Raw genomic sequence first — 20,628 nt, 5'->3', positions numbered from 1 at the left:
AGCCACACCGGCCAGGGAAAAATTTTCAACACCACAATGAACATGATGAGAATTGTGCAGATACCTGCTGAAAATTGCTCTTCTGGCTTGTTGCTCACAACGTTCTCTGCATTCATCACACATTTTCACTCCTTTGATCCTTGGTCACGTTTTTCTCCTGCTCCAATGGATTTCCACTCCCCTGCTTCCTCGTCCGGCATCCTGCAAGACTCTTACCCCATGTTACCTCTTCCGTGAAGCCTTCCCATCCCACCAGGAGCTATCATCCCCTCTCCCCGCTTGCTTCGTGACTACTGTTATTACACCTCTTATTCACTCAACACACATTTGAATGCCTGGGGTAATGCCGTCACCTCATGGTTTGATTGTGTGTCAGTCATCCCAGCAGGAATGCAGACATTTGCAAACAGGGACCATTTCTCAATTATCTCGGCGCTTCCAGAAGTCAGTATGGAGGTGAGCATGAAGGAGGCATTCGATAAATGTTGGCTAGTTTATGAACTGAGACGTTAAGAAAAAGAGCAGAGAGTCATAGACTAGGGGAATCATATATGGAAAGCTATAGACGAGACTGATCAGAGGAAGAGGGAGGAGAAAGAGAAGAAGTAGAGAGAAAACTGTAGGTCTCCAAAGAGCACCTGCCCTTTGGAGCGAAAGAGCAAACTGTTCCGTTGTTCTGGCCAAAGTTGGCAGCACCCATTCCCCAGTAGAACACGGGCACCAGTATTTTATGTCCCCAGTACACTTTACATTTGTTATCACATCGTAATCTTTAGATTCCATCAGCAAAGCCGTTAATTGCTTTTTAAATAGACCACAGGGTAGATATTAAAGTCCTTCATGCTTGCCAAAGGGAAAAACAAACAGAATCCGGGCAGTGTAGGAGAACAGGCTATTACAAAGATAGAAAAGCCCACGTGCCTAGAGATGGAAAGTGCAGAGAGATCAGGGTATAAGAGAGGGACCCGTCCTCCCTCTGTGTGTCCCAACGCGGGAGTCTGTCACTATGTCCTGTGCGTTGGTAAAAACCAGCACAATGAAGATCCTGGTCGTGGTCTTGGTTTGCCTACACCTCTCGGAGGGTGTGGAAAGGTGTGCATTGGGATTTAGCCTCGTTGTGAATTCCAGCCCTAAGGGAGCATGGCAAGCAGGGAAGAGCTAAGGGTGCTGGGCTCTTGGAGAGGCAGTCAGATTGTTTTCGGTGCCATGAACTGAACACCCATTGGGAGCCAAGACTTGAAATGAATGGATGGTGTGTGTATGTGTGCATGCATACATGTGTGTGCATGTGTGTGTGTGTGTGTGTGTGTGTGTGTGTAAGGGTGGGTGTGTGTTTTTTTTGGCTAAGAAGGGTGGGCAATCCCTGTCCCAAGCTTATAGGAGGCACGGGGGAGAAGCAGACATTTATTCTCTAGAAACAACATATAAGCACAAACCCCCCCAAATATTGGGTAGTGTATTTCTGTGCTGGGAATACTGGAATGACTGTGAGGTGCTGAAATCCAGGTGGATTTCCTGTATGAGACTCTTAATGAAGAGGTTTGAAAACTGCAGGTCAGATCACTGAAGATAATGCTTTAATGCTCAAGGTGAAGTTCATTCAGCTTTAACCCTATTCTCTGCAGAATCGTTCTGAAAAAAGGCAAGTCTATCCGCCAGACAATGGAGGAGAAGGGTGTCCTGGAGAAATTCCTGAAGAACCACCGAAAGGATGACCCAGCCGCCAAGTATCATTTCAATAATGATGCTGTTGCTTACGAGCCCATCACCAACTACTTGGATGTGAGTGAAGGCAGAGGCAGTGTCTATAAGTCTTGGCTGATAAGCATTTTTTTTTTTAATAAATATGTTTTTATTGATTTTATTTTAGAGAGAGAGAAAGGAAGAGAGAGATAATAACATTAATGTGAAAGAAACATTGATCAGCTGCCTCCTGCACGCCCCCTCCTGGGGACCAAGCCCCAAACCCAGGCATGTGCCCTGGCTGGGAATCAAACAGGGACCTCTCAGTCCTTGGGACGATGCTCAATCCACTGAGTCATACTGGCCAGGCTGATAAGCATTTTTTTTTTTTTTTTTTAATCCTCACCCGAGGACATTTTTCCATATTTTGTTCAGATAGAGCAGGAGGGAGAGAGAGGAAGAGAGAGAGAGAGAAACATCGATGTGAAGGGACACATCGAGTGGCTGCCACCCTCACGACCAACCAGGGCCGGGGACAAACCGCAACCAAGGTACGTGCCCTTAGCGGGAACCGAACCCGGGTCTCTCTGGACCGCAGGCTGACGCTCCAACCGCTGAGCCAAACCGGCCAGGGCTGATAAGCATTTTTAAATACTAATTTATCCCTCATTAGCTCTGATTTGGATTAATTACTAACCCTAAGTCTCACTTTCCTATGGAAAGTATCTAAATAAATGATGAGTTAGTATTATCTAACAGGACAGTAGCTCTCTTTTCTTCCTCCTTTCCTCTCATTACTGGCTCATCTCTCCGATGCTTCATCCTTATGGCTAAGAGATTTATAGCAGTACTGTCTGACTCGACCGAGAGACCTCAAGGAGTCCCAGCAATGAGCTGCAGGAGACAGACAGGAACACATGCCAGGGCACCAGGGGAAACCTCCCTGTTTGGAGAGATACACGGTTATCCAGAGAAAGTATTTGAATGTTCTTGAGGCTACAATGTCTGCTCAGGGCTTTACAACTTACTGGTGTCCTGTGGGCTGTTCTTAGTGAGATCTGACACAACATCACAGCTGGAAGCCACTGTAGGCTCTCACATTTAATAGATGGAGGAACTAGAGGCAGGTAAGTGACATGACTGCCCCAAATGTACTTAGAACTTAAGTTGCCTCTCAAGCAAATTCTCGTCTTGCTTTCCATGTGACTTCTCATCTTAGACATCCCAGCATCCTTTGCTAGTGTGTGACCAGAGGGAGGAGTGTGGTGGTGGAAGTATCTGACACTGGAAGGAAAGGGGAGAAGTGTGTGAGTGTGTGTGTGTGAGTGAGTGTGTGTGTGTGTGAGTGTGTGTGTGTGAGTGAGTGTGTGAGAGTGTGTGTGAGTGTGTGAGTGAGTGTGTGTGAGTGAGTGTGTGTGAGTGTGTGTGTGAGTGAGTGTGTGTGTGTGTGTGTGAGAGTGTGTGTGTAGGGGGAAGGGGGGATGGATACTGGATAGGAGAAAAAAGTGATCGCTGCTCCAACTTCGGGTGCTCTGGCACCGCACGGTAAATCCATGGCAGTATCACCTTATTGCAAAGTGGAAAACACATTTAGAAGGGGATATTGTCTTGCAAGACTGTCTCAGCTGGCCAAAGGTGAGCTATTGAGAGGAGTTGGCTCCACACAGAGCGGGGAAATTGTGGGGAAAGCCTCTTCTTCCCCCAAGGAGATGATTGGGCAAATGTGACTCCCAGTGGGTCAGCCTCATCCCCACCTTAGGACAAGGCTATGCTGCTTAATGAGGGTGACATACCTTTCTTTGCAGGCTTTCTATTTTGGGGAGATCAGCATTGGGACTCCACCTCAAAATTTCCTGGTCCTCTTTGACACAGGCTCCTCTAACCTGTGGGTGCCCTCCACCTACTGCCAGAGCCAGGCCTGCGGTGAGTCCCCGTCTGTCACCGCCTGCCCGTGGAGGGCACAGAGTGGGGGGCACGAGTCAGGGCTGAGCCCGAGCGAATACTGTCCCGTCCAGAGCTCTTGGTGCATATCCATGATCTCATTCTTCTTAAATTAGGAGCATCTAGAAACCAGGCCCTCAGGCTGCATTCAGAAGCACTGACTGTTCTGGAGAGAGAACTAGACTGAAACTCCCATTTTTTCCTACATTGTCCCTTCCCCTCCGCTTTCCCCAGTGGGCAGAGTTCCTGATGCTTTCGAGGAGGTCCATCCCTCAGGGAAGGATGCATTGGAAGGAGTCCAGGCAATGTTTGCTACTCAAGGGGACAGACTTTTCTGGGGCTAGCAGTTTGTCTATATCATAACTCCGAGGCTGAGCCCCACCCCAGACTTGGTCTGACATCCCAGGCCATGGAAGGAAAGTTTCCGCCAAGTATTTTGGGTTGCAGTAAATTACACTAATATTTCACTCTGTCTTTCTACAGTCAAGCACAACAGGTTCAACCCCAGCCTGTCCTCTACCTTCAGAAACAATGGACAAACCTATACACTGTCCTATGGGAGTGGCAGCCTGAGTGTGGTCCTGGGATACGACACCGTGACTGTGAGTGACGTTTTCATAGCCACAGAGGGTCTATGCTTTTGATCGCATTTCTAGAGCTGTAAACTGTCAGGGAAACCCACGATGACTAGTTAGCCTGAACCTTCCCAGGAGCTGAGAGTTGAAAAAGATGCCAAAGGTCATCTCCTGGAACCTTCACCCCAAGACAGGAAGTGCTTCCACCGCCGTCCTGGCTGCGAACGCCCTTTGTGCTAAAGCTGTGTGTCTTCTTGTGGCTTTGCTCCTGGTCCCAACTCTACCCTCTGCAGCCACGCAGAACGTCGCTTCCCCCTCCCCACGGTCACTGGATACTGCAGGGCCTGTCCTTTCACTGTTCCGTATGCCTTTACGTCTACCATCCTTGCACATGGACTGTGCAATATAGAACACTCTCTGTCCACGGAAACGGAGGCTAGAACTCCAGGAAACAACCACTCGTTTCCCTAAAACCCCCCTGGTTGGGTGGCGCTGTTGCCCTTCCACCTTCCCCACCACACCCGGGAGCGAGCGAGCTCAGCAGGCAAGACGCCAGCTCTCTCCCCAGGAGAGGTTCCAGATGCCAGACCCTGGGCACCCACGTCCGGGGAGGCTTGGCCCCGTGAACTGTGCAGCTCTTCTGTCTGCTCGCCCAGGTTCAGAACATCGTCGTCAATAACCAGGAGTTCGGCCTGAGCGAGAGCGAGCCCAACAACCCCTTCTACTATTCGGACTTCGATGGGATCCTGGGGATGGCCTACCCCAACATGGCGGTGGGCAGCGCCCCAACAGTCATGCAGGGGATGCTGCAGCAGGGACAGCTCACCGCGCCCGTCTTCAGCTTCTACTTCTCCCGGTAAGAAGCCTGTCCTGGGAAGACTCAGCAAATGAGGTCCGTGGGGCTTTTGACAACTCAGCCTCAGACAGGCCCAGGTTATAAAGTTTTCTGATGCAATGGATATAACTTGCTACGTACAATCCGTGTATTTTGGAAAAGTTATAATCATATTTTTTTGGGAATTTTATTTTAAATGCACTGGAAGAATTTTTAAGTATGGCCATAAACCATACGATGATTCTTTTCTTAAAAATAAGCAGTGCCCTGGCCGGTTTGGCTCAGCGGTTAGAGTGTCGGCCTGCGGTCCTGAGAGACCCGGGTTCGGTTCCCGCTGAGGGCACGTACCTCGGTTGCAGTTTGTTCCTGGCCCTGGTTGGGTCGTGCAGGGGGCAGCCACTCGATGTGTCCCTTTCACGTTGATGTTTCTCTCTCTCTCTCTGTCTTCCTCTCTCCCTCCCACTCTATCTGAACAAAAAATGGAAAAATGTCCTTGGGTGAGGATAAAACAAACAAAAAAAGCAGTCGGCCCTCAGTATTTGTTCAGTAAGTCTGGAGACTGCTGTATTAGGTTGGCACAGCTGCAGAGCTGTAGAACAAGCCACACAGACACTTACTGGTGAGGAGAACAATAACAAGATGATACCTCTAAGGACACCTCTGGCTTGGTGACGGGTTCTTGGAGCAATGACTTCGGATGACATCTTTAACATCCTGTTATTAGCCTCCTTTGCCAGTGCAGAAATGGAAGCTCACACTGGCTGTGAATGTGGAGGTCACCCCGGTAGGTGTAAAGCCAAGACTCAAACCCAAATACCTTATTCTGAAATCGGTGCTTCTCCCATTCCACCGGCTTTGAACTTCGGTGACTCACTTTACTCCGTGATTTTTTTTCTACACACACGGCCCTCAGGGAACCCGAGTCTTTCCTCTGTGAGTGGCAGGTGCAGGGTAGTGAACAAAACAGACCTAAATCCTCTTCACATTGTCTAGTGGCCAACTGACCATGGCATCCCGGGACCTCTGTCCGTCCACCCCGGTACCGCAGAGCCATTTCTCATGCTGGCTCAGGCAGGTTTCTCTGGGACACTTTTATAGTTTTTTTTTGGTGCCTGGTGTCCAATTCCATATTCTTTATGGACATAGTCTGTGTTTCCAATTCTCTAATACTCTGGGTGTTTCTCTGAAAATCTCTTTTTCTTTTCTTTTTTTTCTTTTCTTTTTAATCCTCACCCAAGGATATTTTTCTGTTTATCTTCAGCTAGAGTGAGAGGGAGGGAGGGAAGGAGAGTTAAAGAGAGAATGAGAGAGAGAGAGAGGGAGAGAGAGAGAGAGAGAGACATTGACATGAGAGAGACACATCGATTGGTTGCCTTCCACTCAACCCCAAACAGGGCCAGGAACCAAACTGCAACTGAGGTACGTGCCCTTGACCGGAATCAAACCCATGACTCTTTGGTCACGGGCAACACTCTAACCACTGAGCAAAACTGGCCAGGGCTGAAAACCTCCCTTTCCATTGTACCTTGAGCCAGGTGAAGTCTGAGGAGCACCCCTTCATTCTGTGGTACCCCTGTGTTAGAGGGAGGGAAGGAGGGAAAGGAATGGCTGGCCCACGTGTGTTGCAGAAACTCATGTTCATCTACATTTCTTTTCAGCCAACCAACCTATCAGTACGGTGGGGAGCTCATCCTGGGAGGTGTGGACAGCCGACTTTATTCCGGTCAGATTGTCTGGGCCCCTGTCACCCAGGAACTGTACTGGCAGATCGCCATTCAGGAGTAAGTGAGCAGACAATCCCTCTGGATTATGGACACTCACAGGGTGTTTCTCCACGTGGCAGCACTTCCTGTTCCTGTGACGCATGCTTCCTCCGAGAATCACCACGTCCTCTGGCGGAGACAGACTCTGGCATCCGGCTTTTGGCTGAATGTTTTCAACTGGTCACTGAGCGTTGTCATGAGAGCAGATGGGTCCATGCCTGGGCGCCGTGAGCCCACCTTCATTCAGGGAAGGTCCCTTATCCCAGTCGGCGGCGTCTTCACCATGCCCACCATCAGTAAAAGTGATAGCTGTCATCGATGTCATCTGTGCTCCAGAGACTGTGCTAAATAGTTTACATGTATGATTGTATATAAATTCCACAGCAACATAGAGAGGTCAGCAGTATATTTTATTCTGGAGATGGAGGAGGTTAAGCAGCTTACCCGAGGCACAGTTTTCACAAATTTCAAAGTTTGAGTTTATCCGATCCCAAAGCTCACGATCATGAATCAGTTACACCTGCACTCAAGGTCCTCAAAAATTCTTTTTGTGTCATCCTCACCCGAGGATATTTTTCCATTGATCTTCGGACAGAGTGGGAGGAAGAGAGAGAGAGAGAGAAACATCGACGTGAGAGATACACATCGACTGGTTGCCACTTGCACGACCCCACCTGGGGCCGGGGACGAACGGCAACTGAGATACGTGCCCTTGGCCAGAATTGAACCCGAGACTCTTTGGTCCGCAGGCCGACGCTCTAACCGCTGAGCCAAACTGGCCAGGGCCTGAAAATTCTTCATCTCGTGCAAATTACAAGCAAAACACCTTGGGCCTCTACCCAAGACCCACAGTCAGGGCTCTGCCTGTCAGCACGGCCTCTCACTGCTCCTGACCCGCGTCTCAGACTCCGCCCAGTCCTTGCAGCTGCCGTGACTTTCCTGCTTCATTTCTTTTGAATGTATCAGCTGACGTGCGACTCTTTTCCTCTGTGCTCACTCAAATTCTAGGCCTCCGTCAGAGCCTGGATCAACTCCTATCTCCTCCAAACAGTCTTCTCGCAGGGCCCAGTCCACAGTGAATCTCTCTCTACCCCCCACCCGATAGTATTTACTTGTGCTCCTGTCACAACTTATGTGTCCTAGTCATTGGGTAAGACTATGGGAAGTGGCCCAGTGTGCAAGAAAGAGAGAGGTAAGTGTCTGGCATGTCTGGAGACTAGTTTAAATGGTTTGGAATAGAGGTGTCTTTTTCTCACCCTTTTAAAAGCATCACTTGCTCAGAAAAATCCTTGTCTGACCTCCCCCTCCGCCCTCCCCAACTAGATCAGGTCCCTCTTCTTGGGCACATAGAAGTTCCTTCATGACACATGTCAGGGCTACATCATTTGTGTGTTTTTGTAAGTGTCTGGCCCTTCCACCCGACTGTGGTGTCTGTCTTGTTCATTGTATGTCCAAGCACCTTGGCTCACAGAGGCGCCGCGCAAACAGATGCGGCAGGAAGAGGAAAGATAGGGCAGCAGAAAAAGCTGGACAAGGAATCAGGGACTGAATCAGATAGGACTTTATGTCGCACGATAGGGAGCTTATCAGCTACTGCCTCACAGTGTTAGTCATGGCTTGTTGTATTATGTTGTCTCATCTCTACTAGAATAAGCTCCTTAAAAAACAGTAAGTACAATTTACCCTTCCTTATGTCACCTTAATCCCTGTAAGAGTGTTCGGCATGTGTTAGATGCTCACAGTGTGTTTATTAATGGGCTCCGAGCCCTGCCTGTGTCCGGCGCGTGTGCTGGGCCCCGTACAGGCACATCCGGGTAGATTAACGAAGACGAGATCCAGGTCCTGCTTTCCAAGAGCTTTAGCCGGAGCTGGAGGGACGGCCAGACCAAGACTGAGGCTGTTACTCCGGTGGCCACAGGCACAGACGCGTCACCTGGGCAGAGGTGTTAAGGGTGGGCCGGCTTCCTGGGAAGAGCCAAATGACAGCTGTGGGGTTGGGGCGCGGGGTGGTCATGAGTCATGTTGGCAGCAGAGGCTCCTGATTCTCTCTGTGCTGGTGTCCCCTCAGGTTTGCCATCGGTAACCAGGCCACCGGCTGGTGTTCCCAGGGCTGCCAGGCCATTGTGGACACGGGCACCTTCCTGCTGGCAGTTCCCCAGCAGTACATGGGCTCCCTCCTGCAAGCCACCGGCGCCCAGCAGGCTCAGAATGGTGACGTGAGTAACCGGAAGCCACGGTGTCTCTGTGTATGCAGACCCCTCAACACAGGAGCCTGAGCTCGGGCAATGAGTCCATCAGAATCGCAGGGCGGGCTGGGTGGGCACCTGAGCCCAGCAGGGCGGGTCAGGTGGGGGCCCAGCAGGCACGTCAGGCATGAACCTTCAGTGCAAGGAAGAGTGAGTGGTGCTGACTCCGTCCAGACGGTGAGAGTGAACTGTGGTTGTTGGAAGGTGCTGTTAATACATTGCAGGTCTCAGGAACACACGCCGGCCAGGCCGGCCTGGTCTGGCCACTGTCATTTGTTCTGTCATCAAGGCACAATGCATTTCTCCATCCCACTTGGGTCTCTGTCTTCACTAGGAATACACCTGTGGGTTTTACTCTGAGAAGCCTCCTGTCCCTACACCTCCTCCTCTTTGTACTCATATTGGTAGTCTGCTTCTCCCTGCATGCGAGAGTCTGAGCCCCGACTGAATCCTGGTTCCCGGGTGTGTGCGTGTGCGTGTGCGTGTGTGTGCACGCTTCTACAGGTGTGTATCTGTGCCTTTTCTCTGTAATGTGTACTTTCCGAGGTTAGAAATTGTGTTCTGGACTGAGCCTGACTCCTGGTGGCCATATCAATACAACCACAGTCTAGGAGCTGAGGCATGTTTCAGGAGAAGACACAAGAAGCAAGAGGGTCTGGTCCGCGGTTAGCGGGGGTCAGGCCCTGCCGCCCATGCTCTGAAAGAGCCTCTGCTGGAAGGTCAAGACGAGAGTCTCGCAGGAACAGGGGGCTCGGCCCTTGTCTGGGCTTCAGCCCCCTGGGCTCTCCAGCTGCCTTTTCTGTCTCCCAGTTTGTGGTCAACTGCAACTCAGTACAGAGCTTGCCTGTCGTCACCTTCATCATCAGCGGGTCCCAGTTCCCTCTGCCTCCCTCTGCCTACGTCCTCAACGTACGTAGTCACGCCCAGGCTCCCTGGATATGTGGATGGTTGGGCCCAGCAGCTGTCCCCTTCTCAGCTCACAGCGGGGCAGCTCTTGGGAACCCCCCGCGGCGGGGCTGAGAGTGGACAAGAATTCAGAAACCCCAGCGGGAGCCATGGAATACAGGGTGGGGGGGTTCCAGTGGCGGGAGGTCTCTACAGTGCAGCTGGTCACATCCCCACGTCCTGTCCCCTCAGAACAACGGCTACTGCAGGCTGGGGGTTGAGGCCACTTACCTGCCCTCCCCCAACGGGCAGCCCCTGTGGATCCTGGGAGACGTCTTCCTCAAGGAGTACTACTCTGTCTACGACATGGCCAACAACAGGGTGGGCTTTGCCTCCTCCGCCTAAGCGACAGGCAGCTCTGGCTGCGGGACTCGGGCCGCCCCAGGGGTCCTGGGCTCGCAGCGCCTTTGTAACTGGCCTGACCCCTCTGCTCACCAGTCTTACTTCCTGCAACTAATAAATCAAGAACCTCCAAATGTTTGTGAAATTCCTTCCAAAATGTCTTTTTTGTGTGTCTTCTGCTTTGAGTAGTTAATTTTAAGTAGAAACTTAGAAGCAGCTGTGTCAGGGGATCCGTTAACCGAGCGATGGGAGAGAAGCCGGAAGGGGAGGCCTGCGCGCCCCCTTCCGCAGAGGTGAGGACAGGACGAGGTGACATCTGTGGGTGGCACTCATCACCACCCCTCCCAGCACTCTCTCCTGCAACACTTTTGTCTCACTTCTTGAAGAGAACATGAACCAGACCCATCTCCGACTTAAGAAAGTTATAGAAGAAAAAAGAAACCTTAACATTTCAACCAGGTATTCAAAGGCTGAAATCTGATCAGAAACACTTTTTTATTTTTTAATAGAAGGGAACAGCATATATATGTCCTCACTTGAGAATATGTTTTTATTGATGTTGGGGGTGGGGAGAGGGGGAGAGAGAGAAACATCTATGTAAGAGTGCCTCCCGGGTGCGTCCCCACTGGGGATCAAACCGGAAGCCTACGTATAATACATTCGGATATTATTCGGTCTTTTCACAGCCCCCTTTACCTCCTACTGGTACTTTCTTATTCACTTGACCTGCACATACCTCCTCTGCGCTAGAGAATTGGAGGACTGGAGAGGGAGGGGCTGGGGAGGGAAGAGAGAGACAGATCCACAGAGGTTGGGAGAAAGGGAGTCTTTAGAGAGCAACAGCCACAGGGCAAAGCACACGTATGGAATGGGGGAGGGCTCTGGAGGACAGAGGAATGAAAATGATGAGCCACCTCGACAAAACCCAAAACGGCTTCCTTTCCTCCGCAGGACCGTTATCTGCCAGAGTAATCGGCTTCACTGTGCTAATCCTCTAGTTCCCTCTCCCCACCCTTATTTCCCAACTAGAAGCCCCTGTGGTGCCCTGGCCTGTGTCCCTCTGAAACCACACGGCTGGTGGCGGTGAGCCAGGGGCAGTCCGGGATGCTGAGGGACTTCAAAAGAGAGTAGCTTCAAAGACCGACTGAGCTTGGTCTCCGCTCAGAACTTCCAGGAGCATGACCTCTCTAGATGGCAGGGTGGGAGGAGTCAGTTCTAGTGGGAAGAGCCCGTTTTCTGTTTTCAAAAGGGTGATGCAATTGACAATCTGTGTGGCAGTGGTGGTGGGAGTTCAACCTCCAGAGGCTCACCGTGTCTCTGGGTAACTGTCTCCCGTCGGAGAGCAAAGTTGTCTACAAGATCCCACACACAAGTCTCACCCTGTCTGTGCTCCAAGGAGACTGGGGTGGCGTGTGGGCCTGATAACTCAAGTGCAGATGCTGAATCTAAATGATTAGCGTGAAGTTGATCCTTTGAGAGCTAAGATGAGGTTCCCCAGAGGAGAGTTCCTGGGGACAGACATGGTTCCATTTTTGTCGTGTTTTTGTGCCAGAACTATGCAGCTGAGAGAAGGCCACTCTGACTTCAGTGGCTAAAAGGAAATTTCACTTCGTCATCTCTCTGTGCTCCCTCATTAGTAATGAAAACCTGTTGCAGGCCTGGCGGCTGGCAGGAGGGACTCTGGCACCCAGAGCACACAGCTCCTTCCTACGGGGAGGTGAATGGGGGCTGATCTCAGGATAGAGCTGGAGCCGGTTTGAAGGGAGAGAACATGGTGAATGAAGGTGGCATGAGAGATCCCGGCGATGTGTCAGGCGGAGATTGTTCAGAACAGGGAAAGAGACAGAATCGGGAAACGAGATTTACTGTCTTACAACAGGGATTAACTGGAGCCAGAGTTTTTTTTTGTTTTTTAACATTTAAATTGCTGGCATTACTATTAATTTTGGAATCATTTTGACATATAGCATAGGGTGGAACTTGACTTTATAGATGGGGTTAGTGGTAATTTACTAGTTTTTCTCCTTTCTAATCCTCACCCAAGGACATGCTTAGAGAGAGGAAGGGGGGGAGAAAGAGAGAAACATACAAGTAAGAGAGGAACATTGTTTGGTTGCCTCCTGTGTGCACCCTGACCAGGGACTGAAACCACAACCTGGGTATATGTCCTGATCTGGAATCAAACCCAGAACCTTTTGGCGTATGGGATACTTCAACTAACTGAACCATCTGCCCAGGGCAACTATCCTCTTCAGGTCCCCTGCCCCAGCTTGTCATGGCTCTGAGCATCAGCAGCCTGGGGAAAGGCAGGTTGATGGCCGTGGAACACTTTTCACTTAAAAAAAAAAAATCTATCTGAATTTCCTTTTTGGGTTTTGAAATGTATGGCATCATGTTTCTCACAGCCCCAAAGCCACACTCAGTTCTATTACATCTGTCAGCGGGAGAAGGGTATCAATAGTCTAGCCCAGGGACGCAAATAATGTCATTTCCATTCCAACTTGAATTGATTGCACTCGGTCAAATCCTGTGCTGAAAATGCAGAGACTGATAGATGATGAGCAGTGTTTGCCACCCCACGGAACACGCAGTAGGAGCTCCCAGACCTATGTATGTGTACAAAAGACCAGCACGCGGAGAGAAACGTTCCGAACTGGTCTTTATGCTCCGACATAGTGGTAAGGAGCCCCGTGCCCCTGCCTGGGCCGTGCTGGCAGCCGAGAGGACCACAGCTGCGCAGAGGGGGGAGAGCCGCTCCGGCCTCCATCCCGGAGGTTCTGTGGTCAGGAGGAGCCTGGGAAGGAAGTCCCAGCTTCTCAGTCGTAAAACAGGCTCAGGTAGGCCATACGGTTCCGATGTTTTCTGAAGTCCTTGTCCGTGGGCAGCTGCAAGGAAAAAATGATGTCTCAGAGCAAATTCCGATGAGCGCCCTCTGCCTCCAGTCTTCCTGGCTGTGCACAGAGAGCTGCTCACGGCAGCTGCCGTGACCTTGCTAAACCCACGCTGTCATTCAGCTCAGTGACTCAACTTCCAGATGCATAGCAACCCTTTGTCATCTTACTCGGGTGTCTATCGTGCCAAGAATTGTTTTTTATTTGGTAAATATCTAAAAGTTAGCTGGTAAACTTTTTGTTTTGTTTTGTTAATCCTCACCTGAGAATATTTTCTTCATTGATTTTTAGAGAGAGTGGAAGGGAAGGAGGGAGGGAGGGAGAGGAAAACATTTGATGTGAGAAAGACACATCGATCGGCTTCCCACACGAGCCCCCTGGGGCTGGGGACAAAATCTGTAACTCAGGTACGTGTTCTTGACTGGAATGGACAATTTGGTGCACGGGCCAACGCTCTAACCACACCAGCCATTTTTAATTAATACAATTAATTTTATTTATATTTATTTAAAACCTAATTTATTAATTTTTAAATGACAGATTCCATCCTTTTCCCCCATTAACTCCCTCCTGCCTGCTCCCACTCCCCTCCTGCTTTCCCCAGACTGTTGTCTGTGTCCAGGTTATACCCATACGTACATGAGTTCTTGATTTATCTCTTCCCCTGCCCTCCCCTTCCCTCTGAGCTTTGTCAGTCAGTTCCCTACTTCCATGTCTCTGCATCTATTTTGTTCATTATATTCCACAAATAAATGAGATTATGTGATATTTGTCTTTCTCTGATTGGCTTATTTCACTTAAAATAACACTCTCCAGGTCCCTCCATGTTGTCTCAAAAGATAAGAGATCTTTCTTTCTTATAGCTGCATAGTACTCCCTTGTGTATGTGTACCACAGCTTTTTTATCCATTCGTCATGGACACTTGGGCTGTTTCCAGATCTTAGCTATTGTAAACAGGGCTGCTATGAACATAGGGGTACATATATTCTTCCTGATTGGTGTTTCTGGTAAACTTCTTTTTTTTATTTTTTTATTTTTTTTTATCCTCACCTGAGGACATTTTTCCATTTTTTGTTCAGATAGAGGGAGAGAGAGGAAGAGAAAGAGAAACATCGACGTGAAAGGGACACATCGAGTGGCTGCCACCTGCACAACCCAACCAGGGCCGGGGACAAACTGCAACCGAGGTACATGCCCTTAGCGGGAACCGAACCCGGGTCTCTCTGGACCGCAGGCCGACGCTCTAACCTCTGAGCCAAACTGGCCAGGGCTCTGGTAAACTTCTTGAAAACAAAGATTATATGTTTAATTCTTGAATGTTACCTCTAAACCCTAGCACAGTATACTAATATGTCAGATATTTAATAAATATTTGTGAAATTAATCAAAAATTCCACTAGAAAATAAAAGGCACCTTTGGGATTGTAGATAACTAACATGGACTGAGCATTTATTGTGTTATAGGCACTGTGTTAAATGCTTTCTACCTTATTTCAATCTTTACAACCTTATCAGATCGATTCTATTATTATACTCATTTTAAAGATGAGAAAATTGAGACTTAGAGAAATCAGGGGACTTGTCCCAGATGGCACAGCAAGTAAGTACTGGAGCTGGGACTTGAGCACAGGCGGCCTGTCCCTGGAATCCATGCTCTTACCAGAGTGCTCGACAGCCCCCGGCGATCTGAGACTCAAGTGGTGTGAGGGGCTTAGGAGTCGCTAGATCTAGATTCATGCTGTGTAGCCTGCACAAGTCACTTAAGCTGCCTGAGTCTCAGTTTCCTCCTCTATCATGTCATACAATTCTTCTGTACCTACCACAGATTATTTGAGGATTAAATAAGAAAATGTAACTTTTGTACAGTCATGCACACCTTTAAAAATCCAATAAAAATATGCAAATTTCGCCTGGCCAGTGTGGCTCAGTGGATTGAGTGTCATCCCCATGGACTGAGAGGTCTCTGTTCAATTCCTGGTTAGGGCACATGCCTGGGTTATGGGCTCGATCCCCAGTAGGGGGCGTGCAGGAGGCAGCCGATCCAGGTTTCTCTCAGACATTGATGTTTCTGCCTTTCTCTCCCTTCGTCTCTCTAAAAAATCAATAAAAACATAAAAATATGCAAATTTCCCCCCAAATCCTCCTATGCATATACACAGAAAATTGTGCATATAATTTTAGGGAAATAGGACTTTCTAAAACTCATTCACAGACTCCCGGTTAGGAACCCTATGGGAGAACTAGATGGTGTTTTAAAGAGGCCCAGTCTTATTACCTCAGCTTTTTATTTTATTTTATTTTTATTTTTTTTATCCTCACCCGAGGACATTTTTCCATTTTTTGTTCAGGTAGAGTGGGAGGGAGAGAGAAGAAGAGAGAGAGAGAGAGACATTGACGTGAAAGGGACACATCGAGTGGCTGCCACCCGCACGACCAACCAGGGCCGGGGACAAACTGCAACCGAGGTACGTGCCCTTAGCGGGAACCAAACCGGGGTCTCTCTGGACCACAGGCCGACGCTCTAACCACTGAGCCAAACTGGCCAGGGCTTACCTCAGCTTTTAAGGTTCTTTTCTGTAGACATGGAACCTGAGCCCAGTCTGGAGATCCAAATTTCATTGGCCAGGTGACTTTTGGAGGTGGCTTTATCTTTGGGTTATATATACCAGGGCTAGAAATAAAAATAGGTAACATGGTGTCTACGAGTTAGTGACAGTTTGTGAACCCCATCAATGTCACAGCTACCCCTTAACTAGGTCTAACTCCTTGGTAGAAGGCAACAGACTGATCAGGTTTTTAATGGTGGGCAAGCCTAGGGTTCCTTCGCCTGTTAATGTATTTCTAATTAGGTGTTAGTGTGGAAGATACCTAGTCTTGACATCCAGCTGAGGTAAAAATCAACTCTATTTCTGCAACTCAGTATGCTTGGCTGAGAGACCAGAGGATCCAGAAGTGGCGGGTGCTAAGAGCAGTCTACCACAGTCATGAATTAGCACTGCCCATGATTCGAAACTGGGGATAAAAGTTCCGTGATCATTGAATCTATTCGCAATCTAGGGACAGCAAAGCAGAACTAGTTAAATTTCCTTTATAGTGGGATTGTTTTATAATTGCGTTTGTTCATAACACTTTGTCTTTTGGTGTAGACTCTTTGCTGTGGTGGAAATAATGCTTAGAGTGGACATGAGGGTCAAGATTTAACACTTCCATTTCCTTACTGCAACCTTGAGAAAGTTACATTCACTCTCTGATACTCATCAGTAAAAGAAAGACTTTCACCCTTTGCCCTATAATTCCACCCATTCTGAATGGCTCTCAGAAGCACTTAGACTATGTCCCTTGATCTAGAGGCTCTGTACTCTAGCCCCGCCCCTCCTCCTCTAGCTCATTTCCTCCTCACTCACTACACTCTAGCACGCTAGCCTTCTTTCTTTTCCCTCACATCAAATCCCTTCCCAATCTACAGCCTTCTGCCTGGGAAGCTCTGGGTCCAGAGCTTCCCAAGGCTGGCTCAGTCTTCTCATTCTGATTTCAGACCGTGTCATTTTCCCAGAAAGACCTCTCTTGACAATCGGTGATAAATATCCTCCAATCCACACTCTGCCTCATATCATCAGCCTCTTTTATTGTCCTCATAGCACATCACCAGGTCACTATTATTCCTGGTTCGTTCTTAGCTAATGGCTACTGTCTCAGTGTAATGATTAATAAGACCCCCTTTGACTCTCGAATGTGTCACGGTCAGACTAACAAATTATATGGCCACTCTCATTATTATTGTTGATATTTCCTTGTTTATTTGCTTCTAATCTGTTTGGATTCTAGAATGTAAACTCCAAGAAATCAGGAGCCTTGTGTGATGGGTTTAATGCCAAATCTCTGGAACCTACAAAACTGCCTGACACATTTATAAATATTCATTAAATGAATCACTATGATTTACACTTCTATGATGCCAGAGGTCTGGAAGGCAAGAGGTTGAATCTTAAGTGGCTAGTTAGCTGTCCCTTTCCTATCACTCTCTGTTGAAGTGCCCAGAAAAGAGGAGACATACCCAGGATAATACATGTCCTTCGAGTGTGTCCTAAATCGAGGCAACATGACATTAAATGGAGCAAAATTTTGCTTGGGTTTTTGCTCCTGAAAATTTACTGTCTGATAAGTTCCTGGGTGAGGTGTCATATCCTGTTTCCAAGAAAAAGATTAATATGTTAGAGGGTGATACACAGATATACATATACAGCCTTCTAAGTAAAACAACAACAACAACAACACACACACACACACACCAGAATCATCCTCTTTTGGTTCATGTATCAGCTATGGTTTAACCACCTCAAACTACAGAAATAGACCTACAATAGGTAGAAAACCAAGATAGGTGTGGTTCAACTACCTAAAGACACATCACGCTTAGGCTGTAGAAATCAAGCTGGGTAAAGAACCAACATACATATTTGCAGTTACCACCCCCACCATCCCACACAGAAATTTTGTCAGGAAAAGGTCCACAAGATTAGGATGATATACTGAAAACTTTTAGACTTGAAATCCAACCAAACAAAAGGATGGAAAAGTTGGAATTTGTTTTTGTTTTTTTAATCCTTGCCCAAAGATAGGTTTATTGATTTTAGAGAAGAAGGGAGATTGGGGGGAGGGGGAGAGAAACAGCAATGCAAGAGAAACAGCGATGCAAGAGAAACATCAACTGGTTGCCTCCTACAGGACCCTGACCAGGGCCGAGGACCAAACTGCAACTGAGGTACGTGCCCTTGACCGGAATCTAACCCGAGACTCTTTGGTCCACGGGCCGATGCTCTAACAGCTGAGCCAAACCATCCAGGGCCAAAATTTGTTTTTTAACTGACAAGATAATCTGATACATATAAACAAAGCTTTCAGTATTTTAACGAGGTGTCTTGGTTAGCACTGAAACTCTGATTTGGTACCACTTCTTCGGGGAATTGTTCCTCACTCTCCCAGGACACTCGCACACACTTGCAGTGCGAATGCCCAAGCTTTTCACATAGGTTTAATGGTTTTTGCCTAAATGTCTGTTTTTCTTGAATTTCAGAGCATATTGTTTAGGTAACCTCCCACTCACCACCCTCTGTTCCCCAATGCAAATACATGCAACATCATGAATCACACAAAAATGTAAGCACATGCAGCCATTTCTAACCTTGTTGATTGGCTTAAATCTTGGGGTTGTTCTGGCTCCCAAAGTATATCCTTTTCTACTGGTTGGGATCTTGGAGAGGTTGTACACCCAGTCATACCTCTTTGGGTAGAATATATTAAAAAAAGAAAGAAATAAAAACACAGAGAATGTTATAGTAATAAAAACAGTGAACCTAGAATGTTCTGCAAAAGTTGCTCTCTCTTGATTTCTCTGAATCAAGACCATAGGAACAATGTTATAAATAGCAGGTAACTTTGCAGAGGAATGTGCCTGGGTAGGTAGAGTAAGTGATATTTCTATGCCTTCCAGTGAATCCAGTCCTCTGAGCCACAGAGCTGAATCTGCTCTCATGCAAATGTGTCTCATCAAATTAGTTAATAAACTCACCTACCAGCACATCTACAATCCAGGTTTGAAGTAATGAGGGGGTAACTGGCATTGGCTCACTAGTGCTTGTAGGTGGGAACGAGTGGGGACCATCCTGTTAACTATATGAAGCAAAGGGGTTAGAAAGGGGGAGCAACGGTCCTTTAACTTCTGACATTGACCCTGACAGCTGGTTGCAGAGAACAAGGGCACTTTCTCATATTGAGACCCTGAAAATCACAAATTCTGTAGTTTTCCTTCCACCAAACGTGGCTATCTTTAAATAGATGGGGACCGGAGACCCACCAGAGAAAGGTGAATACTCACATTTTCTGTTGTGTAACACCCAGGCCCTCTGTGGGGTGCTCCCCTGAGAGGGAGAAACTTGTTCCCCAAAAAGTTGTAGGGGTAAGAGTAAGGAAAAATCTTCTTCTGTTGACATGTTCCAAAGGGGTATTTAACCAGCGTTTCTGAAGATCAAGAAAGAAGAGAAACTCCACATGAGGGATCTAAGTGGGTGCTTTGGAGGGTTTGGGGAGGGTGTGGGGAGGTGGGGCAGAGGACATAGCCTCGCCTCCGACCTCTTAACAAAAACCAGACCGAAGTCCATGAAGGGGACCGCACTGCCTTTCCTCCACTTGGTCTTTCCCAGCCTCCCCAGTCTTCCTGCCCAGTACTGCAGACCCCTCCATCGCAACCCTCCTCACTGGCTTTTTTGAAGCACATCGCGCGCGCAGTTCCGGTTAGCAGGTGTGTACTGCGTTGCCAAGGGAACGGAGGCGCGCCTGGCGGACCGCAGCTCCGATTGGCTCCGAGTGCGTCTGCGCAGCTAGTGGGAGCACCCGAGATGCCACCGTGGGGGCGGGAACCTGCACCTCCCAGACCAGGAGCCCCGGGCGCTGGGCTCTTCGGCTGGGTTGGGGTGGGTGGCTCTGCGGGACCCTGGTGTAGGGTCTGCGGGGGTCAAGGATGGGCCGAAGGGCTTTGGAAACTGGGCCGCCGGGAATGTGCTGAGCTGAGAGGGACACTGGGGCTCAGAATGCCTGGAAATTCGGGCTACTGGGACCAGGTCCTAGGGGAACGTAGCCGCTGCAGTGATGGCTGTGGAGGTGGGCTCCCAGGGCGAAGATCAGAGCAGGGGAATTGGACCGAATGCTCTTCAGTAGAGCCTAGGTAGTTCCGCGTTAGGCCCCTCTTAGCCCCTTTTTTCCTTTTCCTCAAGCTGCCCATCAGGTTGTCCCCTTGTCCCCCTAAACAGAGCACAAGGTTTTAACAGGGCTGGAAGCTTAAGTGGAGCAGTAAGAGTGTAACAAAATCACAGAAGTGCTTAATTATTTTAAAATCCTGGGCAGTTGCTTAAATGTCTAAGCCCCAGTCTCTTCATCTCTAAATTGAGAGTAATAATTCCTCTTTATAGAGTTGTTGAGAGGATTGAGATAACAGAATTATAGCATTTCAGTGTCTGGTAATTGGTAGGTGACATTGCAAGAGGTTGTTATTACTGAAGACCTTCCTATCCCAACCCAAGAAGTGTAGGGGTGTGTGTTGACTTTGTTACCTTTGTCCTGGATATTGTCACTAACTTGTTTTCACTTGGTTTTAGGATGGCTTTAGGAAGTGTCAGGTGTGGGAGGCAACAGAACACTTGTGTGACTGGTCCATACAACCTTTTGCCCCCTAAGGATCACCCTGGGATCCACACTTACACTGGGCTAGCATTGTATGCAGGGGATAATTTTATAAATCTAATGCAGGGTTTCCAAAAAAAAAAAAAAGAAGTGATTCTGAGTCCTGAAGGATGTTTTGGACACTTGTGGAAACATTTTACTTGTTAAAAGTGATTGGAGAGATGCCCCTG

At 48.4% G+C, this 20,628-nt stretch overlaps 2 protein-coding genes across 2 annotated transcripts; one reads left to right on the top strand and one right to left on the bottom strand.

Annotated features, from left to right (window-relative positions):
• The first annotated feature begins 1,036 nt into the window (after positions 1-1,036).
• Positions 1,037-10,333, top strand: LOC118637873 (pepsin B). The gene is made up of 9 exons (XM_036273499.1): positions 1,037-1,092; positions 1,626-1,782; positions 3,489-3,606; positions 4,108-4,226; positions 4,856-5,055; positions 6,693-6,815; positions 8,866-9,013; positions 9,854-9,952; positions 10,181-10,333. The coding sequence occupies exons 1-9, from the start codon at positions 1,037-1,039 to the stop codon at positions 10,331-10,333; spliced, it is 1,173 nt and encodes a 390-aa protein (XP_036129392.1).
• A 2,813-nt stretch (positions 10,334-13,146) lies between these two features.
• On the bottom strand, positions 13,147-19,496 carry PIFO (primary cilia formation). The gene is made up of 6 exons (XM_036273632.1): positions 19,478-19,496; positions 19,098-19,240; positions 18,405-18,503; positions 17,277-17,407; positions 15,776-15,893; positions 13,147-13,215 (listed from the first exon to the last, which is right to left on the bottom strand). Exons 1-6 carry the CDS (start codon positions 19,494-19,496, stop codon positions 13,147-13,149), a joined length of 579 nt encoding a protein of 192 aa, XP_036129525.1.
• Between the last annotated feature and the right edge of the window lie 1,132 nt (positions 19,497-20,628).

This window comes from Molossus molossus, unplaced genomic scaffold, assembly GCF_014108415.1.
Source record: "Molossus molossus isolate mMolMol1 unplaced genomic scaffold, mMolMol1.p scaffold_m16_p_20, whole genome shotgun sequence".
Classification (NCBI taxonomy): Eukaryota; Metazoa; Chordata; class Mammalia; order Chiroptera; family Molossidae; genus Molossus; species Molossus molossus.
This window is presented reverse-complemented; position numbering and strand designations above follow the sequence as displayed.

Coding starts and splice junctions, on each gene's coding strand:
- LOC118637873 (XM_036273499.1), top strand. CDS start 1,037: ATGAAGATCCTGGTCGTGGTCTTGGTTTGCCTACACCTCTCGGAGGGT. Junction 1,783..3,488: donor CCATCACCAACTACTTGGAT/GTGAGTGAAGGC, acceptor CTTTCTTTGCAG/GCTTTCTATTTTGGGGAGAT. Junction 6,816..8,865: donor TGGCAGATCGCCATTCAGGA/GTAAGTGAGCAG, acceptor GTGTCCCCTCAG/GTTTGCCATCGGTAACCAGG.
- PIFO (XM_036273632.1), bottom strand. Junction 18,504..19,097: donor GGTGTTACACAACAGAAAAT/GTGAGTATTCAC, acceptor TTCTACCCAAAG/AGGTATGACTGGGTGTACAA. Junction 15,894..17,276: donor AAGGACATGTATTATCCTGG/GTATGTCTCCTC, acceptor TTTTATTTCTAG/CCCTGGTATATATAACCCAA.